Genomic DNA, 17,491 nt, shown 5'->3' with positions numbered 1-17,491 from the left:
CAAGCACAATTTTAATACATTCAGCCTCCCTAATACACGCTTCACCCATAAGGAAATTATCATCAACAAACTGTAAATGTGTAACTGGATCAACACCCCTAGCAATTTGCAGTCCCTTCCACCTTCCATCCCTTCTTGCCTTAGAAATTGCTCTCCCTAGAACTTCTGCAAGAATAATAAAAACAAAGGGAGATAAAGGATCGCCTTGGCATATACCCCTTTCCATATCAAAAAAACCTTGTGGACTGCCATTAACTAAAACAGAAATACGAGGGGAATCAATACAAGAAAAAATCCACTTGCACCAGCAATTACTAACGCTAAACTATTCCAAAACTCTCATCAGAAATGACCTATTCACATTATCATAAGCCTTATGAATATCCAACTTTAACATCACACTAGCTTCCTTATTCATTCTCAAAGAATGTATTGCTTCATGGGCTATGATGACACCTTCAAAGATTGACTTCCCTGGAGCAAAGCCACTCTGTTCCAAGGAAATAATTGTGGGTAACACCAACTTCAGTCTATTCGCAATTACCTTTGATATCACCTTATAAATAGTATTACACAAGACAATAGGCCTAAAATCACTGAAGGTCTCCCTTTCACCCTTTTTAGGAATGAGTGCCAAAAAGGTATTATTCCCAGAGTAACAAGAATCGCCATAAAATCGCCTGAATCGGCGATTCGGCGATTAGATTCAGCAATGGCGATTTTTTTGGAGTCGGAAATCGCCATTGCCGATTTCTTCAAGTGAATCGCCTGAATCGCCGATTCAGGCGATTCAGGCAAAAAATCGCATGAATCGCCTATAAAAATCGGCAGGAATCGCCCGTGGCCAATAAAGTATAGAGTTGTAAAATTTTAAAAAATTGCTTGGTTTTTTTACTTTGTTTTTGACCATTTCTCTTTGTTATAACCCTAAAGGGCCTTCTATTTATTTAACATGAGTAGAAGAGAGGAAAAGTGAGAGAGAAGAAGAGAAAAGAAAAGCCATAGGTTTCTAACCGGCAAGAAGAAAGAGCACAAAAGAGATCAGCAATCCATTTGTGGAGGCCATCAATTGCATTGGGAGCATTAGGGAGCCAATCTCAACACTCCTCAACTCATTTGCAAGAGGTAAGTGCTCTTTTTTTTTTTGCATGTTAGTGTATTATGCATTTTTTGTTAAATTTTTATAGTTTTCAAGATTTTTCGTTTAGATCTTGAATGTTCTTTATTTTTACTAAGTTGCAAACTAGGGTTTGTTGTTTTGTAGCTTTTATTAGCTTCAAACTTTGATATTTTACATATAAATTTTTATTGCAGCAGCCTTTGCTTTCATTTTTTGCAAATTCGCAATGGGTAGAAAAGATGAATGTTGGAAATATAACGAAGAGTTTCCTGGAAGAACCAAATATCAAACAAAATGTATTTTTTGTAAAGAAAAAATAACTTCTGGGGGTATTTATAGATTGAAATACCACATTGCTGCTATACCTGGACACGATGTTACAATTTGCACTCACCAAACTCCTGAGGCAAAACGCACTTGCTTAATGGCATTAGAAAAAATTGAAAAAGACAAAGCCAATAGGAAAATGCAACTTGAAGGGTTAAGGGGTATTGGCTCCCATGTTCCCGCATCCGCATCTGCAGCCGCATCCACATCTGCATCTGCATCAGCTTCTGCATCTGTAGGTTGTGTTGGAGAGGGTTCTTCTAGGCCTCCTTTTTATCCTAGTTCTTCTGCTCGTGCTGGTGCTAGTCGGTCACATACTGAGACAGAGTCCCACACCAACCTATTGCAGCCTAGAGTGCGGAAAAACAGAATGGATAGTTACTTTGTGCCCCGCACTACTCCTGGTTCCCAACCCACACTTGAGGGCATGGGTTTGAACAAGGAAATTCATGATGCTGCCAGAAAGGAGATATGCAAATTTTGGTACTTTTGCAACATTCCATTTATTGCAGCCAGGTAATTGATTCTTTTTTCGTTGTTTTCTTTAAAGTTAAAATTAAAAGTAAAAGTAAAACTTTAATTATATTTACTTGTTTTATAATTTGAGTCTTTGACATCTAAATTTTTATTTGTGACAGGGCTCCTTATTGGCAGAACATGATAGACGCGGTTGCTATTTGTGGTCCGGGGTTTAAAGCCCCAACTGAGGCTGAGTTGAGCGGATACCTCTTGGATGAGATGGTAGAGGACATGAGGGCTGAGCTCGAGGAGAACCGAAAGGAGTGGATTGCAAAGGGTTGCACCATCATGACTGATGGTTGGACAGATAGGAGGAATAGAACACTCCTCAATTTTCTTGTATCCTGTGGAGGTAATTGATCATTCTACTTTCCTACATACATAATTGTAAATTTTGATTTGTTGAATGCTAATTTGTTGATGATCCATTTAATTTTAATATTCTAATTCGTTGTTTTGTTACTTGTAGGATATACCATGTTCATCAAATCCATTGATGCTTCCGCACATGTAAAAAATGCCACATACTTATGTGAGGCTATTGAGGAAGTCATAGCAGAGGTGGGAGAACAAAATGTGATCCAGGTGGTGACGGATAATGCAGCAAGTTATGTTGCTGCAGGTAAACTTTTAACTTTTCAAGTTTTGAAAATAAATTTATTTGAATTTTGAAATTTGAATTTCTAATTGACTTAAAATTGTTGTAGGTAAACTTTTGATGGAGAGGCACCCCACCATATTTTGGTCCCCTTGTGCGGCACATTGCATTGACCTCATGTTGGAGGAAATTGGCAAACTTGAGTTTGTCAAGTCATGTGTGGAAAGGGCAAAAAACATATGCAAATTCATTTATAATCATTCATTTGTCCTTAGCACAATGAGGAAGTACACAGAAGGAAAAGAGTTAGCTCGCCCAGGTATCACGAGGTTTGCCTCGAATTTCATCACCTTGCAGTCCTTGTTGACATCAAGGGATGAATTGAGGAGCATGTTTGTTGGGCGGGAGTGGATTTCCTCTTCCTATGCTACGACCACTGTAGGGATAGATGTGGCGGATTGCATATTTGATGAGGATGGTTTTTGGAAACCCGCTAGAGAAATCCTGCAGGTAAATTTATTGCAATTTAACATTTAGTATTTTACTTTTACTTTAAGTTATATTATTTTATATTTAAGTTTTGACTCAAGTTTTTTGTTTTACTTTATATGTAGGTCACTGAGCCCCTTGTAGCTTTGCTACGAACTGCTGATGGGGAGAAGCCCTCTATGGGCTACATTTATGAGGGCATGGATAGGGCCAAGGAGGCCATCAGAGCCCAATATGCAGGAGTGCAGGAGAGGTATGGCCCTATTTGGGACATCATCGATAGGAGATGGCAAAATCAGCTCCATCGACCCATCCATGCAGCAGCTTACTTTCTGAATCCGGCATATCGTTTCCGTCCTGAGTTCAAGGCGGATGCGGAGGTTCTCACTGGCTTATACACAGTGATTCAGAGGTTGAGTAGCGATGAAGATAGCGCTGCTGCGATTGTTGAGCTAGACCAGTTCAACAATAAAGAGGGGCCACTTTTCTCTAGCAGGATGGCCATAAATGCTCAGACAACACTACAGCCAGGTAAAAATTAAATAATATATTCAATGTTCATGAATCTAGATTCTAATCTTAAAGTTGATTATGTAATTTTAGAGTTAACTTGTAATTTGTAAATGAGACTAATTGTTTCTATTTTCAATTTTTCCCTTATTGCAGATAGATGGTGGCAAATGTTTGGGGCCACAACCCCAAAACTTCAAAAAATTGCCATTCGTATTCTGAGTCAGCCAAGCAGCGCTTCTGGATGTGAGCGCAGTTGGTCCATGTTCGAACACATCCATTCGAAGAGGAGAAACAGGTTGACAATGCAGAAGTTGAATGATATTGTCTTTGTTCATTACAACCTCCGTCTTAGGATCAGACAGATTTTGGGCACTGACTCCTCTCCGATCATTCTAGAGGAGATTGATCCAGAATCAGAGTGGCTCACAGAGGTTGTGGATCCAGTCTTCACTGAGGAAGACCGTGTGTGGGTTGACCAGGTGGATATAGAGGCTGAGGCAGCTAGAGCACGTTCTTCAGGCATTGGTAGACGCACACGTGCACGCACAGGCACAGGCCCTAGCGACGTTCATGAGCCCATCTTACATGCGGGAGATATGGCTCGGCAGTCCTCTAGGACCTACATTAGACGCCTTGCTACTAGGCAGACTGGATACTCAGAGGCTGAGGCTGAGGCTGCAGCCGAGCTTCAGGATGATGTTGAGGATGATGATGATGACTATGAGTCTGAGGCTTGAGCTGGAGCCTTGTTTTTATATTTTGTTTACAGATATTGATACTGAATCATTGATAGACATATGTTTCAAACTTTCATGGATCTTCATCTTAGATTCTTACATTTATTTATGATTTGATGTCTTATGGATCATCTTACATACATTCTATGATTTAAATCATTGTGATCATTTGATTTCTATTTACTTCAGCTAGCCTACAATTTACATTTTAGATAACATAGTTACATATGTGATGGATTTTATGTTCCATGTTTATGTATGTTAAGTTTTAACTTCTATTTGATGATGTTATAGTGTGTTTAAGTTATATTCAATAAAGGGTGCATGAAATAAGTTTTAAATTGTTAAAATCTTTAAATTTAAAGGGTTTTTTCAAATTTGCCGATTCATTGCCGATTCATTGCCGATTCACGATTCGATTCGGCCTTGCCGATTCCGATCCGATTCCGATTCTTGTTACTTTGATTATTCCAGTCTTTAAACACAAATTTCTTCCTTCTAGACTCCTCCACAACCTCCCATAGCTCATGCCCAACAAAGTCCCAAGTTTCTTGAAAAAATAAAGCTGGAAACCCATCTGAGCCAAGTGACTTATCCTTCCCCAAACAAGAAAGAGCAGATTTGACTTCCTCCAAAGAGACAGACCGAAAAAGCATGTAATTATGATCCTCTAAAATCAGCTTTGGAACTCCATCCAGCAATCCTAGACAATCCTCCTCCAAGGTAATATGATGTGAAGATCCTTAAGGTTCTTAAAAAACCCGACTGCTTCCTCATTAATCTGAACTTAATCCGTGAGAGTCACCCCATTTTCATTCTTGATAGAGAAAATTTTATTGGATGATCTTCTTTCCTTGACTGAATTGTGAAAGTATTTAGTGTTACAGTCACCCTCTTTAAGCCATACTTCATGAGACTTCTGTCTCCAAAAAATTTCCTCTTTGTATAAAACTTCCTCATAATCTTTTTCCAACTACTACTCCTTCAAAAATAATTCCTCATCCATACCCCTTGTCATCACCAACTCATTCACTTCCAATAACTGTTCTTCCAACTTTAACTTTTCAACAAAATTATTTTTAAAGACTACCTTGTTCCACACCTTCAGTTGTTCCTTCACATATTGCAATTTCTTGAAGAACTTGAAAGCACAAGAGCCCTTACATTTAAGAGTCATAATCCACCAACCTTTAACCAAATCAAAAAAAACCCTCTGTCTGCATCCGCATCTTTTCAAATCTAAAAAGAGCACGCTCTGGAGTTGACTCATTTCTAATATTTAAACAAATAGAAAAGTGATCAGACCCTGTAACCAATCTATGCTGCTCCAATCCCCACCCAGTAAAAAGCGATCAATTTTCTCTGGAATACTAGTAAAGCCTTTCCTCCGATTTGTCCATGTAAAATCCCCATTCATGAAAGGTATATCTTGTAAATTATTCCTTAACACAAAATCAGCAAACTCTTGATGGCTTCTATCAGTTCTATGTAATTTGACCGATCCCCCAAGTTTCTCACTCGAAGATAAAATTGCATTAAAATCACCACCAACCTATCTTTCCACTGCAACAATTTCTTCGATAAGATAGACCATAATTGTAATTTCAAGGTTTGTCGACATGGCCCATATACATTAAAAGCCAAAAAACTCATGTGAAGCTGAAACTAAGAATCAGCACTAATTGCTAACACGATCCCGATTCAATCAAGGAAACACTAACAGGAGACTCTTTCCGAAAAACCCCCAAACCTCTAGACGTGCCATCAGCATCTACCATCAGGCATTGGCATGAAATAAGTTTCTTGGAAAGAAAAACCATACTATCACCACTTCACTTAGTTTCTTGTAAAAAGACCACGTTTGCATTTGCTTGATCAACCACTTGTTTGATCAAGCACAGTTTGTCAGAAGCATTGCAGCCCTTGACATTCCACAAGAGGAGCTTCATTGCTTCCGAGAAAAGGTATATCCTCTTCCCGATCTCAGCCATTTGGCCTAGTCTGCTGCATTACTAGCCATGGCAAGTTTAACTTTCACCGATTTAGGACCCCTTTTTTCTTCTCAGAAACCTTTGATTTGCTGATGACTGATGGAGTCATACTTATAGAACACTCCTCCTCCAAAACCAAAGAATCCAAAATCCCACACTCGTCACCACCACAATCCTCATCACCAGAAAACTCCGATTCAAAAGCCAATGTATCTCTACTTCTTGCTTTCTCACTATCCAAAAAAAGAGTCTAAAGTTCTAATCGAAGAAGTTTGGATATCCTTAAAGGTCTCCTCCATCCAATCCTTGCCCCCTTGAAAAACATTCTCTCCCACCTCTTGATTAATGCACTTCTCCTCCTGAGGCTTCAAATCTCTCTCAACCACCTCTAGATATTTACCTTCCCCCACATATCTATCACAAGTATCCGGAGCAAAAATATTTTGATCCTGAGGAGGGCCATGCACAAAACCTTGGTTATTACACAACTGAGAGAAGGGGGTTTCAGCCACCACTTATGTTGACTGGGCAGCATACCTGCAACACTCACCTGCCTGCAAGCTACAACTCCCATCCCTTGGGTTATTCTCTAAATCAGCAATCGGCTCAGCCTCAATTTGCTCTCTGCAAATCATTTCTTCTTCAAAAGAAATAGACCACGTAGGAATAAGCTCTCTCTGTTTCTCAATAAGCTTCACCAAATCTAGGCAAAAGTTCTCCACCTGACCTTTCCCTTTGCCAATATCTTCCTGGAACGAAACATGATTAGCATAATCAGCATCCACGCTAATAGAAAATTCCCCTTCCGAAGTTCGAATGGCAATATAATCTGGAACTAAGTAGCACTCCTGCATTCTCACCAGGATTCGAGAATACTGATACAAACGGTTCTTATCTAAAGATTCTTCAATTTTAATATAAACTCCCAAACTATCCCCTATCATCTTCAGAGTTTCCTCATCCTTATACTTCCAAGGCAATTTTTTTTAATTTACCCAAATCAGAACCTCTTTTACCTTTTCAATTTCCGGATTGAAATTTGGCCTCCAATCACACAAATAAAAGCCTTTCCCATCTAACATATGTGGACCAGAATTTAAAATACTCCTTTTCTCCTCCGGTGTAGGGCAAATAGCAAAAAAAAAAATCATTAGCTAAGGGTTTAAGCATAATATTCTCTCCCCAATTAGCATTCAGCCACTCCTGAATCTTCCTTACATATGGCCAAGGTCCTAACCATTTTAAAATAAAGCCCTACATTGTAAACATTTTACAAATTCACTCCAGGAAGGATTTTGTACCAGGACAGAAGAAACCCTACACACATTATGGATTTGGACATTAGAACACGTACCCATTTCCACCATGTTCTTTTGAATAGCTTGTTTCAGCCGCCAAAACTTACACTCAATCCTCTTGATATCAAAAGGTTGAGGGGTTGAGAGAATACCATTTGACCACCGAAAAGCCTCATTCCCCTTCCACCCAGGCCTCTGAAAATTTGAATCATCTTTCCCCCTATGAGTTCCATTCCATCGTGAAAACTCCCAATCCTTAGCCTGTGTATTCCTGGGAATATTGAAAGGTCATCTTCTAAACCCGTGGCCCATTCTTGACCTTCTCTCATCTCTGCGTAGCCAAGGTGCCATGAAGCCATCATTACCACCACCTGAGTTTCGTCTCGACAGTCGCCATTCCCGCCTGCTCGCCATGAAAACCAAGTATTCTCAATTAATACCATCAATTGTTAGCTATGATATTTCAGTTAAATTAATTATATCCGTTAATCTCTCTTGTATGAGCATAACTGTCATAACTGCCTTCTCATGAATGTGAAGTAGTATCTATATTTAGGTGTTATGTTAGTTGTTCGCTAAGACCTGAAAAAAGGGTTTGTTACAATACATGCCAATGAATGTGCCTATTGTCTTAAACTGATGTGAAGCTTGGGATTGGTTTTATTAATCCACTTACTTATAGGGCCAAATAATTAATGATTCCTACTTTAAGAATCATTGTCTCCATACCCATTTATATTACTGCATAAATCAAAGGTTAAATGCCACCAAGAGCCCTATCTTTACCCAAGAAAAAATAAAATTATGCTTTCACCTATTTGTGCTATTTCCAATAACTATAGAACTTAAATAACGTTGCCCTCCACAAATAAGGGTCATATTTTGATAATAATCAAGTATTATGAGTAAAGTTTTTGGATCAGATTGTGTAGAAGTTGTTTTATCATCAACGTTTCAGATCACACTCTGTGATCCAACATCAGGATGCAAGAATGTTCAACAAAAAGCAACAAACAAGACCAACCCAAGAGATAAAAGCAAGGGGTGAGAGGGAGGGGCATGCAAAGCAAGGAGCAAAAAGAAATAATGAAAAAAGAAGAAAGAAGAAAAGATATATAAAAGATGAAAAAAATTATATAAATCCAAATATATAAAAGGAGAAAACATCTATATATAAAATATATTTATAAACATAGATAATATATATCTACGTTCCCCAAGGACGCGTACCAAGCCAAAATAAGAGTTTCAAAAACGGGGATGTCCAAGGACGGGGGGATGGGTATGGGACGTCCCCCAGCCGTCCCCAAAAAAGGAAAATTACCTGGGGACATCCCCAAAACTTGGGGACGGCAAGGAAAAAAGGGGGGACGACAGGCCATCCCCAGTATGGAAAGGGGACGCCTAGACGTCCCCCAACTGTACCGAGTATGGCCAGCTGTCCCCAAAATTTTAATTTTTTTAAATTTTTATTTTTTATTTTTTATTTTTTTTATGGAAAAAAATTAAAAAGTGAATACTAAAAAAAAATTTCAAGGCTCCTTACTAGGTCGCCGATGTGGGCCTCACCCCTCCAAATGCAATAGAGGCAAAATAGGAGCAGCAGTCTGCTTCATTTTTCTCTGTTATGTTTTTTATGTTGAACGTGAACATGATTATGATACATTGATACTTATTACTTTATGACAACCCTCTAGCCTTTGGGCATATAGCTTTAGAAATATTTAGATTTAGATTTTCAAATTTATCATGTTTATCATTATGATATTGTTCACTGATATTGATATGCATTTTGACAATTGAGTACTAAAATCGGATATTATTTCCTAGATGACATTCAAATGTTGTATGTTATGGTTCTATAATGTTTAAATGACATGCTTTGTACTTAGTTTCATATGAATGACATGTATATTTGCAAATTTCAATGTATATTTTAAAATTTCCCTATAAATAGTCGTCCCCGTTTGCCGTACCCCCCCCCACACCCCGAGTCCCCAAAAAAAATTGCCATCCCAAAAACCCGTCCCTCCATCCCCATACCGGAAACTTGAGGGAACATAGATATATATACATATACACATATAAAATCGAAAGTACTTATGGTCTTTTATGTAAATATCATCTTATATGCACTATAAAAACATCTATAGTAAAACGAAATATTGAAGGCCTTAAAATCGAACAACAAAAAACATCGTTAAAAAGTTAAAACAAAAGAGAAAACGATAAATTGAATATTCCAATGAACATATTATGTACGTATATGTAGAAAAAGAAAGATTAAAGATGAAATAATAATAAATAAATGACAAAATATGAAGGTAACAACGTGTGTATATTTATATATATGTAAATAAATCAATGTGTTGTTTGTGCAAGTATAAGAAAAAAGACAAAGCAAATTAAGAATAAAAATAAGAAAGACAATAAAAATGTAAAAGGCTAAGTGAATATTTGTGTGTGTGTGTGAAAAGGAGGGGGCGAAAGGAAGAGAGAAGGTGAAGGAGGAAGCGAGGAGGGCAACAAAGGGGAAGGGGGGTGAGTGAGAACCACCAAAGAAAAGGAAGAGAGACAAGGGAGCAACAACCTAACAATGACCTAAAAGGGGAAGGAAGGGAAAAAGAGGGGAGGGAAGGGATAATTTGTTGAGATTGTTGACTTTGTCGTCAACACCTCCTTGGAGAATTATGTCATGGACCTGAGTATGTCTCAGCATTTGTATCGGGCATTAATAGTTTGAGCTTTTGGTGCAACAATAAATGCTACCTAAAATTCATATCAGAGCCCTTGGGTTATGGGTTCGAGTCTCCCTTCAATTGGAGCTAAGGTGCTGAGGAGGAGATTGTTGAGAGTGTTAACTTGGTGGTCAACACCTCCTTAGAGATTGGTGTTGTGGATCCGGGTAAGTTCAGCATTTGTATCGGGCATTAACAGTTTGAGATTTTGGTGCAACAGTAAATGCTACCTTCACGGCAACAAGGAGAACAATCAGCTATCACAAGAGGCTAACACGAGAGCCAAGAAAGATTTAAGGTCTGTTGGGTGGATATTTTGCAACCAACAGTTTTGTTAAAATCCAACTACAAAATAGGTATACATGCCATAGCATATGAAACAAAGTTTCTCCTACCTTTAAGGAAAGCTCCCCATTCTCACCATTTGTTGGATCAACTCAAGGTGAGGAAGAAGTTGAGAGATTTTGTAAAGAGTGTTACCAAAATTCTTTCCTCTTAACTTTCAAGAAAGAATCCACTTACCTACAGAGCAAGTAATGGGCAAGATGAAATCTCTAACTACACTTCTAATAGTTGGAAACGGTGATACTGATACCAAACACCAATTCAAAGGCTAGTTGAAAGCGTACCGATTTGACTCTGTCCTATTTTAATCTATTCTATAAGAATAACCTCTACCATTGGGAGCCAAAGACTTCCAGAAGTAGGGAATTCTAACTATTTTTGTGAATTGAGGCGGCAATACAAAGTGTAGTCAAAGCTTCTAGTCTATGTATCACCACAGTTGCTCCCAATCTAAGCTTTGGCTCCGATTGCTTCTTAACTCATTATGATCTATTATTAAACATACAATAACAACATGAATCAAAGATAACAAATGCAAATTACAGTCAAAGCTTCTAATTTGCACTCACAATTGCTCTCAATCAAAGTTTCAGCTCCAATTGTTTCTTTGTATTCACTTTTCTTCAAAAACAGTACTACACAATCAAAATTATGCTTGCACAATTTTATCAAAGCTTTCTTGCATACAATAAAAAATGATTTTTACAGTGAGGGGGGTACTTCTAATATAAGAAAAGAAGTGAGAAAACGGAAGAAAAAGTGGGAGCACCTCAACCACTTTGACCCAGTAAAACTAGGTGAGAAGAATTATTAGATTACATGTCATGAGGACGTGCAATTGCATCACATGCAATTTATCTTCTATAAATGCAACAAAATGAAGAAAAGTTGGAATTGTTGAATCAATCCTATAGATTGTCAACAAAAGCCTTTGTACTTGGTGATGGAAACGTGGATGATTACCAGATTGTAAGTCCCTATATTCCACGCTACTACACTCTATTTGATGAATTGTCATTTCTTATTTGAAAATTCGATGTAATCAAGCTTTTCCTCATTTTACAATTGTCATGACCTCCTTTGTCAAATTTGCACATTCTGAATTTTCCTGCACTTTGAAGACCTTCCGGATGATGTATGGATGCAAACTTTGAACAACTTTCCCATCAGCATCTTTAACTAATTTTTTATTTTTTCCAGATCAAAATGTTTGCCACATTCCCATACGAACTCAGATTCCAAGGCTACCATTTGGAAAGTGGAGTCCACATGAATAATTGCTGAGGAAGTTTTGACATATCTTGAACTGTGCACTGCAACATGAAGATGAAAAAATCTTTCAATGAGATTCGATCCAAGAGAACTTTGGGATTTGAGTTACAATGACGGATCTATGAGGCATTAGTGTTTGAATTATGCATTAGATACTTAATGAACACTTTTGAAGGCTTGAAATGAACAGAACAACATGTATTTTGGGCAAAAATGGCCAAAATCAGGTTCAAGATGGTGGATTGCATGTGGGCAAAGATGGGCTTTCGTTTGTATGGCCAAGAATGCAAGTTGGATGCATATAGATGAAGTGTGGAAATCCTCAACTTTCCTTCAAAAAAAAAATCAAAACAAGCAACAAACAAACAAGAAAAACTAAGAACAAAACAAAAATATACCTCTTGCTATTGTCTCAGACATGACAAACTTCAAGATATCCCTTTACATGCAATTTTTGTTTTTGGGAGAATTAACATTTGCAAATGAGAAGATTTCACGCTTATTCAAAGACAAAATGCAAAAGACATGGGCTGCATTTGAACAAATGGATAAAAATGAACCAAAGAATGCAATAATGTAGCAAAACAAGTAAGAAATACAAGCAAAGTTGAAACCTTCTACTTACTTGGAGCTCAATGAGCCAAAAATGGAGGAAAGAGAAGTTTAAATGAACAAGTCTTCTCCAAAATCGGATTCTCCAAGTGCAAATGCGGGCAAAAACTAAGTGCCTTCGACAAATTCAAAGCTGCAAATCGTGATCTCCAAGGTCAAATGCATGGGTGTTTTTGCTTGTACATGTCAAAATGTAATCTCTAAACTCCTTTACATGCAAAATGTTTTGGCAAATTACATGTTCTTGGGCATTTTTGGAGAAAAGCATGCCCTAAAAATGCATTTACATGAGCCGTTTTCACTTGAAATGGTAAAATATGTGGACTTCAAATGCATTTACATGCATTCAAATGCTAAAACGTGCCCTCCAAATGCAAATGTTTGGGCATTACTGATTGTCTTTCGGCATTTTTGGAGAAAAATGTGCCCTTTTGCTGCCTTTACATGAGGCGTTTGGGTATGTAATGGTAAAAAATGTGGACTTCAATGGTGTTTGCATGCATCTTAATGCAAAATCGCACTCTATTGGTGCCATTGCATGTTTTATTTTTTCTTCAAACTCCAACATTTTTGCTTGGAGAGCAAAAACGCATTCTCAACATGCAAAGACGTGATGTTTCGGCCGAGAAGAGGCAAATCGCACTCTCCAAGTGCATTTGCACATTTTAAAAAGTCATTGATCAAAAATGTAGTGCAAAATCACACTCTAGAATGTGACATTTTGGCATGGAAATGTCTTTTTACATGCAAATCGGACTCTAGACATGCAAACACGTTTTATTTTTTGCCTTTTCATTTGTCTAAGTCAAACATTTCCCTTCAAGGGCAAAATCAGACTCTCCAAGTGCATTTGGATGTTTTATTTTTGGCCTTAAGTGAAAATCACACTCTCCAAGTGCATTTGCATGTTTTAAAATATGCTTTTGACTTTCATGTATTTGGGTTGAACAAGCCAAAATTGCACTCTAGTGATATAATTGCATATTTTGGTTATTTGCATTTGCATGCAAGAAGAAAATTGCATTCTCTAGATGTATTTGTATGTTACATGTCATTTGCATTTGCATGTAACATGTTTGAAAAAAGACATGATATTGAGTTGAACTTAAGCTTCCTATTTAGCACACATCTAATTGATTATTGAGTAAAAATCACATTAAATGGGTCAAAATAGAATATTTACATTATATAGTTTACATATTGTGTAAATATTTATTTAAAAGCAACATTTTCCTTAGATGTTTTAAATAAAACATTAAAGTAAATCTCAACATTAAATTAGACTATATAGTGCACTAAGTCACTTAACTAAAAAATCAAAAAAGCAACTCAAGATGAAAATATAAGCACTGCAATCACTTAAATCACTTAAGTGATAAACCTAAATTGTTAAAGTAACTTAAAATCATAATATAAAGTCATTATAAATTATATATTTTTCAAAAAGTGAAACTCGACATTAAAATATAACATCCATATTTTAAATATGTGATTGCACTTGGAGAGTCCACTTTTTGGGCACTTAAATGGTCATAACTTTTGACTACTAAATTCGATTAAGCCCTAAGATATACTGAATCGAAGGAAAAATGAAAGCAAGAGATTGAACAAAACAAAAAATAAAAACAAACTAAACAAACACTCAAAAACACAAATAAAGACTTTGAAGACTTCAAAAATCAAGCATGAGCTTAAGAAAATGAAAAACGAAAAGGACTTGATGAAAGCCTTCAATAAAAAGATTCACTACGCAAATTGGGAACAAATGGTTGATCAATGTTGGCCAATTAAATAGAGAATTACCTCAGAGATATACGAAACTTGGTTGAAAAAAAAAATTTGTAATGTTACCTACATTTTGTGGTGACAAAATGCAAGACAACAAGGTCCATCTATCATCTCGATTGAGGTTGATAGGGTGACGACTGATTTCTATAGCTTTCGTAAGCTTCCTTTTGAAAAAGTTATCTTCCTTGAAAACAAATTGCGTGCTTTCCAAACAAATGTGGTGCTTGTTGGTAGAGGAGCGCTCAGCAAACGCAAACTTGTAAACTCTATCATGCCTAATGTCAATGATATGCTCTTTGATGCGAGTTCTAAAAGAGCGACCTGCTTCACCAATGTAGGGGATCCCATAAGAGCAAACCACCTTGTAGACCCCAACTCCAAAAATGCACCTTTGGGGTCTTCAATGGGGGAAAATTAATTTTTAGCCTACAAAGGGGTTTGAAGGCAACACACAAGCTTTTTTTACTTGAGATTTTGGATTTTTTTGCAAGATGCCATCCACAAAGGGAAACGAAGCCTAAGGGATAAGAGGGGAAGAGGAGGGTTTGAGATTGGAAAGGGAAAGAAAGAAGGAATTATTTAAGGGACCTAAAAATTTGCTTGTGAAAGTACCCATTTCGCCCGAAGACTTGGCGAAGATGGAAAAGCTTAATGCTTAAGTTATCATCATTGCAAATTCTCATAGCTCTCAAGGCCAAAGTCTTAAGGAAGCCAACAATCTGGATAGGATGGTAGTAAGAAGAGGAGTGGATGTACAAGTTAGTATGAGTAGCCTTCTAAAACACATGGCGAGCAATAGAGCCATTAGGTTTCCTGACGAGAAGAACATCCAAGAAAGGCAATTGGTTGTCTAATTCAAGTTCTTTAGTGAAGGAGATGCTAGGGCCAATGTTGTTGATGTGCTTGTGAAACTTCTCCTACTTGTCAACCCCATGGGGCCAACACACATTGGTATCATCAACATATTATTTCCACCATCTTGGCTTGAGGGGAATGGACCTAAGGGCCAACTCTTCAAAGTGCTCCATTGAAAGGTTAGCTATGACCAAGTAAAGAGGGGAGCTCATGGCAACTCAATCAACTTGCTCATAAATGACCCCTTGGACAGAAAAGAAGGTGGATCTCAAGCAAAGCTCAACCAATTCAACAGTTTGAGCACCAATTTTGTGTTTCACAATTTCAATGAAGTCAGGGATAGGTACCTTGGTGAAGAGGGAGACCACATCAAAACTCACCAAGATGTCATTAGTCTCCAAATTAGCGTCTTTGATAAATTGAACAAAGTGAGTTGAATCCTTGACAAAGGAATCCGAAATCCCACTAGGGACATTAGAAAAGTTAAACACATAAGTATATAATATTAAAATTTAACTTGGAGAGCCTGGACTCAAATTGTTAAAGGTCAATCTAATATTACAAAGTGGGCAAAAAGGACAAGGAGAGATAAGACAAAAAGCCAGGAAGGGTAGTCAAAGAGTCACAACTATGAAGATAAAAGGAGATGAGACTCTTTCCTTGAGATATTCTTGATTTATGATTTAGATTTCCATTTCTCTCTTGTGAGAGTATTTGGAAAGCTTCAACTTTCAGCCAATGTGAGGATGTAACCCCTCATGCTAGTAGACAGTGGACTCAAACCCATTGTCCTGGGAGACATCACTTCAAGTGTTTCGTACGTGCTTATAGGTTCTTCTCTCATTAAACTGTGTTTAAGATTGGATTTTTCAATGTTGGTTATTGTATTACTGTTGTATAATGCAATAACGTGTTTTAAGGAGTTGTATAAGAGTTTATTGGTTTTTATATTGCTTGTTTGTAACGCATTTTCATATGCTCAAATCTTGAATATTATCTTGGAAAGAACGGGTTATTATCGTGTGGAGAATCTTCTAGTTTTATTGTTGTATCGTATTACATCTACCTATGTGAATTTTGAATATTATATTCAAGAAGAAGCTGGATAAATATATGTTGGAGTTTCTACTAGTTTCGATTGTGTTTTGTAATACATTTGCCTGTGTTTTAAGTCCTACATATACTGTTGAAAAGGAAATTGGTTAAATATCTAGTTTGGGACATTATAGTGGTATCAAAGCTAAAAATCCTACCATCCTATGAGGTCTATTCAAAAAACAATTACCAGAGCTGATTTTCGTAGCTGCCCGTGAGATTACTTGAAGGAATTATAAAATTTGGGATAAGCCAAAAAAATTTGTGCTGAAAATAGTAGGGTTACAAGGTTCCTTGGGATGGAAGGTTGTTAAAAGAGCTCTATCTTTGTGGGCAGATTAATCGTCCCAATAATATTTCGTTCCCCAGAATTTAATCAACAATCTCATGGTAGACGGATATATTATGACCCCAGGAGGAATAAGGATATAGTTGAAACTCTAATATTGCATCATCAAGCCTGGTGCTTTCAAATCTTCATTTGGTATTGCCAATCATGGCATGTGTGGAGGTGTCTCTTAATATTCCTTTCAGCAACGGTGGAATAAATTTATTCAAGTGTTTCTTGCTTACAGATGATTCTTGGCTCCTATTGTTGTTTCATCAACTCCTACCAAATGCATGAAGAGGTGATGGGATCAAATACTACGATCTGAAAGAAGAAAGGGACCTAAAGCCAAGAAAGGGTCAACTGTGTTGGTGCACTTTGATTGTGTATATCGAGGTCTCACTATCATTTCTAATCATGAATCCAAACTTTTGGCTGGAAATAGAGCAATTGCTCAACCACATGAATTTATGGTTGGAGCACCTCCAGACAAAAAACGAAAAACATGACTTCCAAACTCAGAAATTGCATCAATATTTGTGGAGTCAGTATTATCCACCAACGGCAATAAGGAGGTGAGAACTGTACAGAGACGACACCAAATTGCAACGTGTCCTATCTAGAATGTAACCAACAATTGGTGATTATGGAATGTAACAAAAGGAGTTCTTCTTCTCTAGCACGGAGGCATTAGGAAAAGAAATAGTGATTTTAATAGCGAAAGCAAACAGGAACCATCAATCATTCAGGTTGGCATCTAAGACAGACAAGTGGAATCACAAGGGTATAGGAATCGACAAAGTAACATCCCCTCTGAATTTCATAACAAATGCTTAAGCAATAATTAAAATTACTAAATCAAACTA

The 17,491-nt window shown here is 37.3% G+C and overlaps 2 protein-coding genes across 5 annotated transcripts in view; one reads left to right on the top strand and one right to left on the bottom strand.

Annotated features, from left to right (window-relative positions):
* PSF2 overlaps positions 1 to 17,491 on the bottom strand; it is a 52,079-nt gene that overhangs the window by 13,465 nt on the left and 21,123 nt on the right. The window lies entirely within an intron of this gene.
* LOC149577722 (uncharacterized) lies at positions 851 to 4,404 on the top strand. Of its 3 annotated transcripts, none has more exons than XM_089825295.1 (7): positions 851 to 1,125; positions 1,318 to 1,963; positions 2,086 to 2,318; positions 2,436 to 2,588; positions 2,674 to 3,074; positions 3,179 to 3,584; positions 3,720 to 4,404. In XM_089825295.1, the coding sequence occupies exons 2-7, from the start codon at positions 1,347 to 1,349 to the stop codon at positions 4,301 to 4,303; spliced, it is 2,394 nt and encodes a 797-aa protein (XP_089681421.1). In that variant the 5' UTR covers positions 851 to 1,125; positions 1,318 to 1,346; the 3' UTR covers positions 4,304 to 4,404. The 3 variants fall into 3 exon arrangements, with proteins under 3 accessions (XP_089681421.1, XP_089681413.1, XP_089681404.1); XM_089825287.1 differs by having other exon boundaries at positions 1,315 to 1,963; XM_089825278.1 differs by lacking the exon at positions 851 to 1,125 and having other exon boundaries at positions 1,215 to 1,963.

The sequence above is a fragment of the Cupressus sempervirens genome, chromosome 1 (genome assembly GCF_028749045.1).
Source record: "Cupressus sempervirens isolate cs-2001-9-10 chromosome 1, ASM2874904v1, whole genome shotgun sequence".
Classification (NCBI taxonomy): Eukaryota; Viridiplantae; Streptophyta; class Pinopsida; order Cupressales; family Cupressaceae; genus Cupressus; species Cupressus sempervirens.
This window is presented reverse-complemented; position numbering and strand designations above follow the sequence as displayed.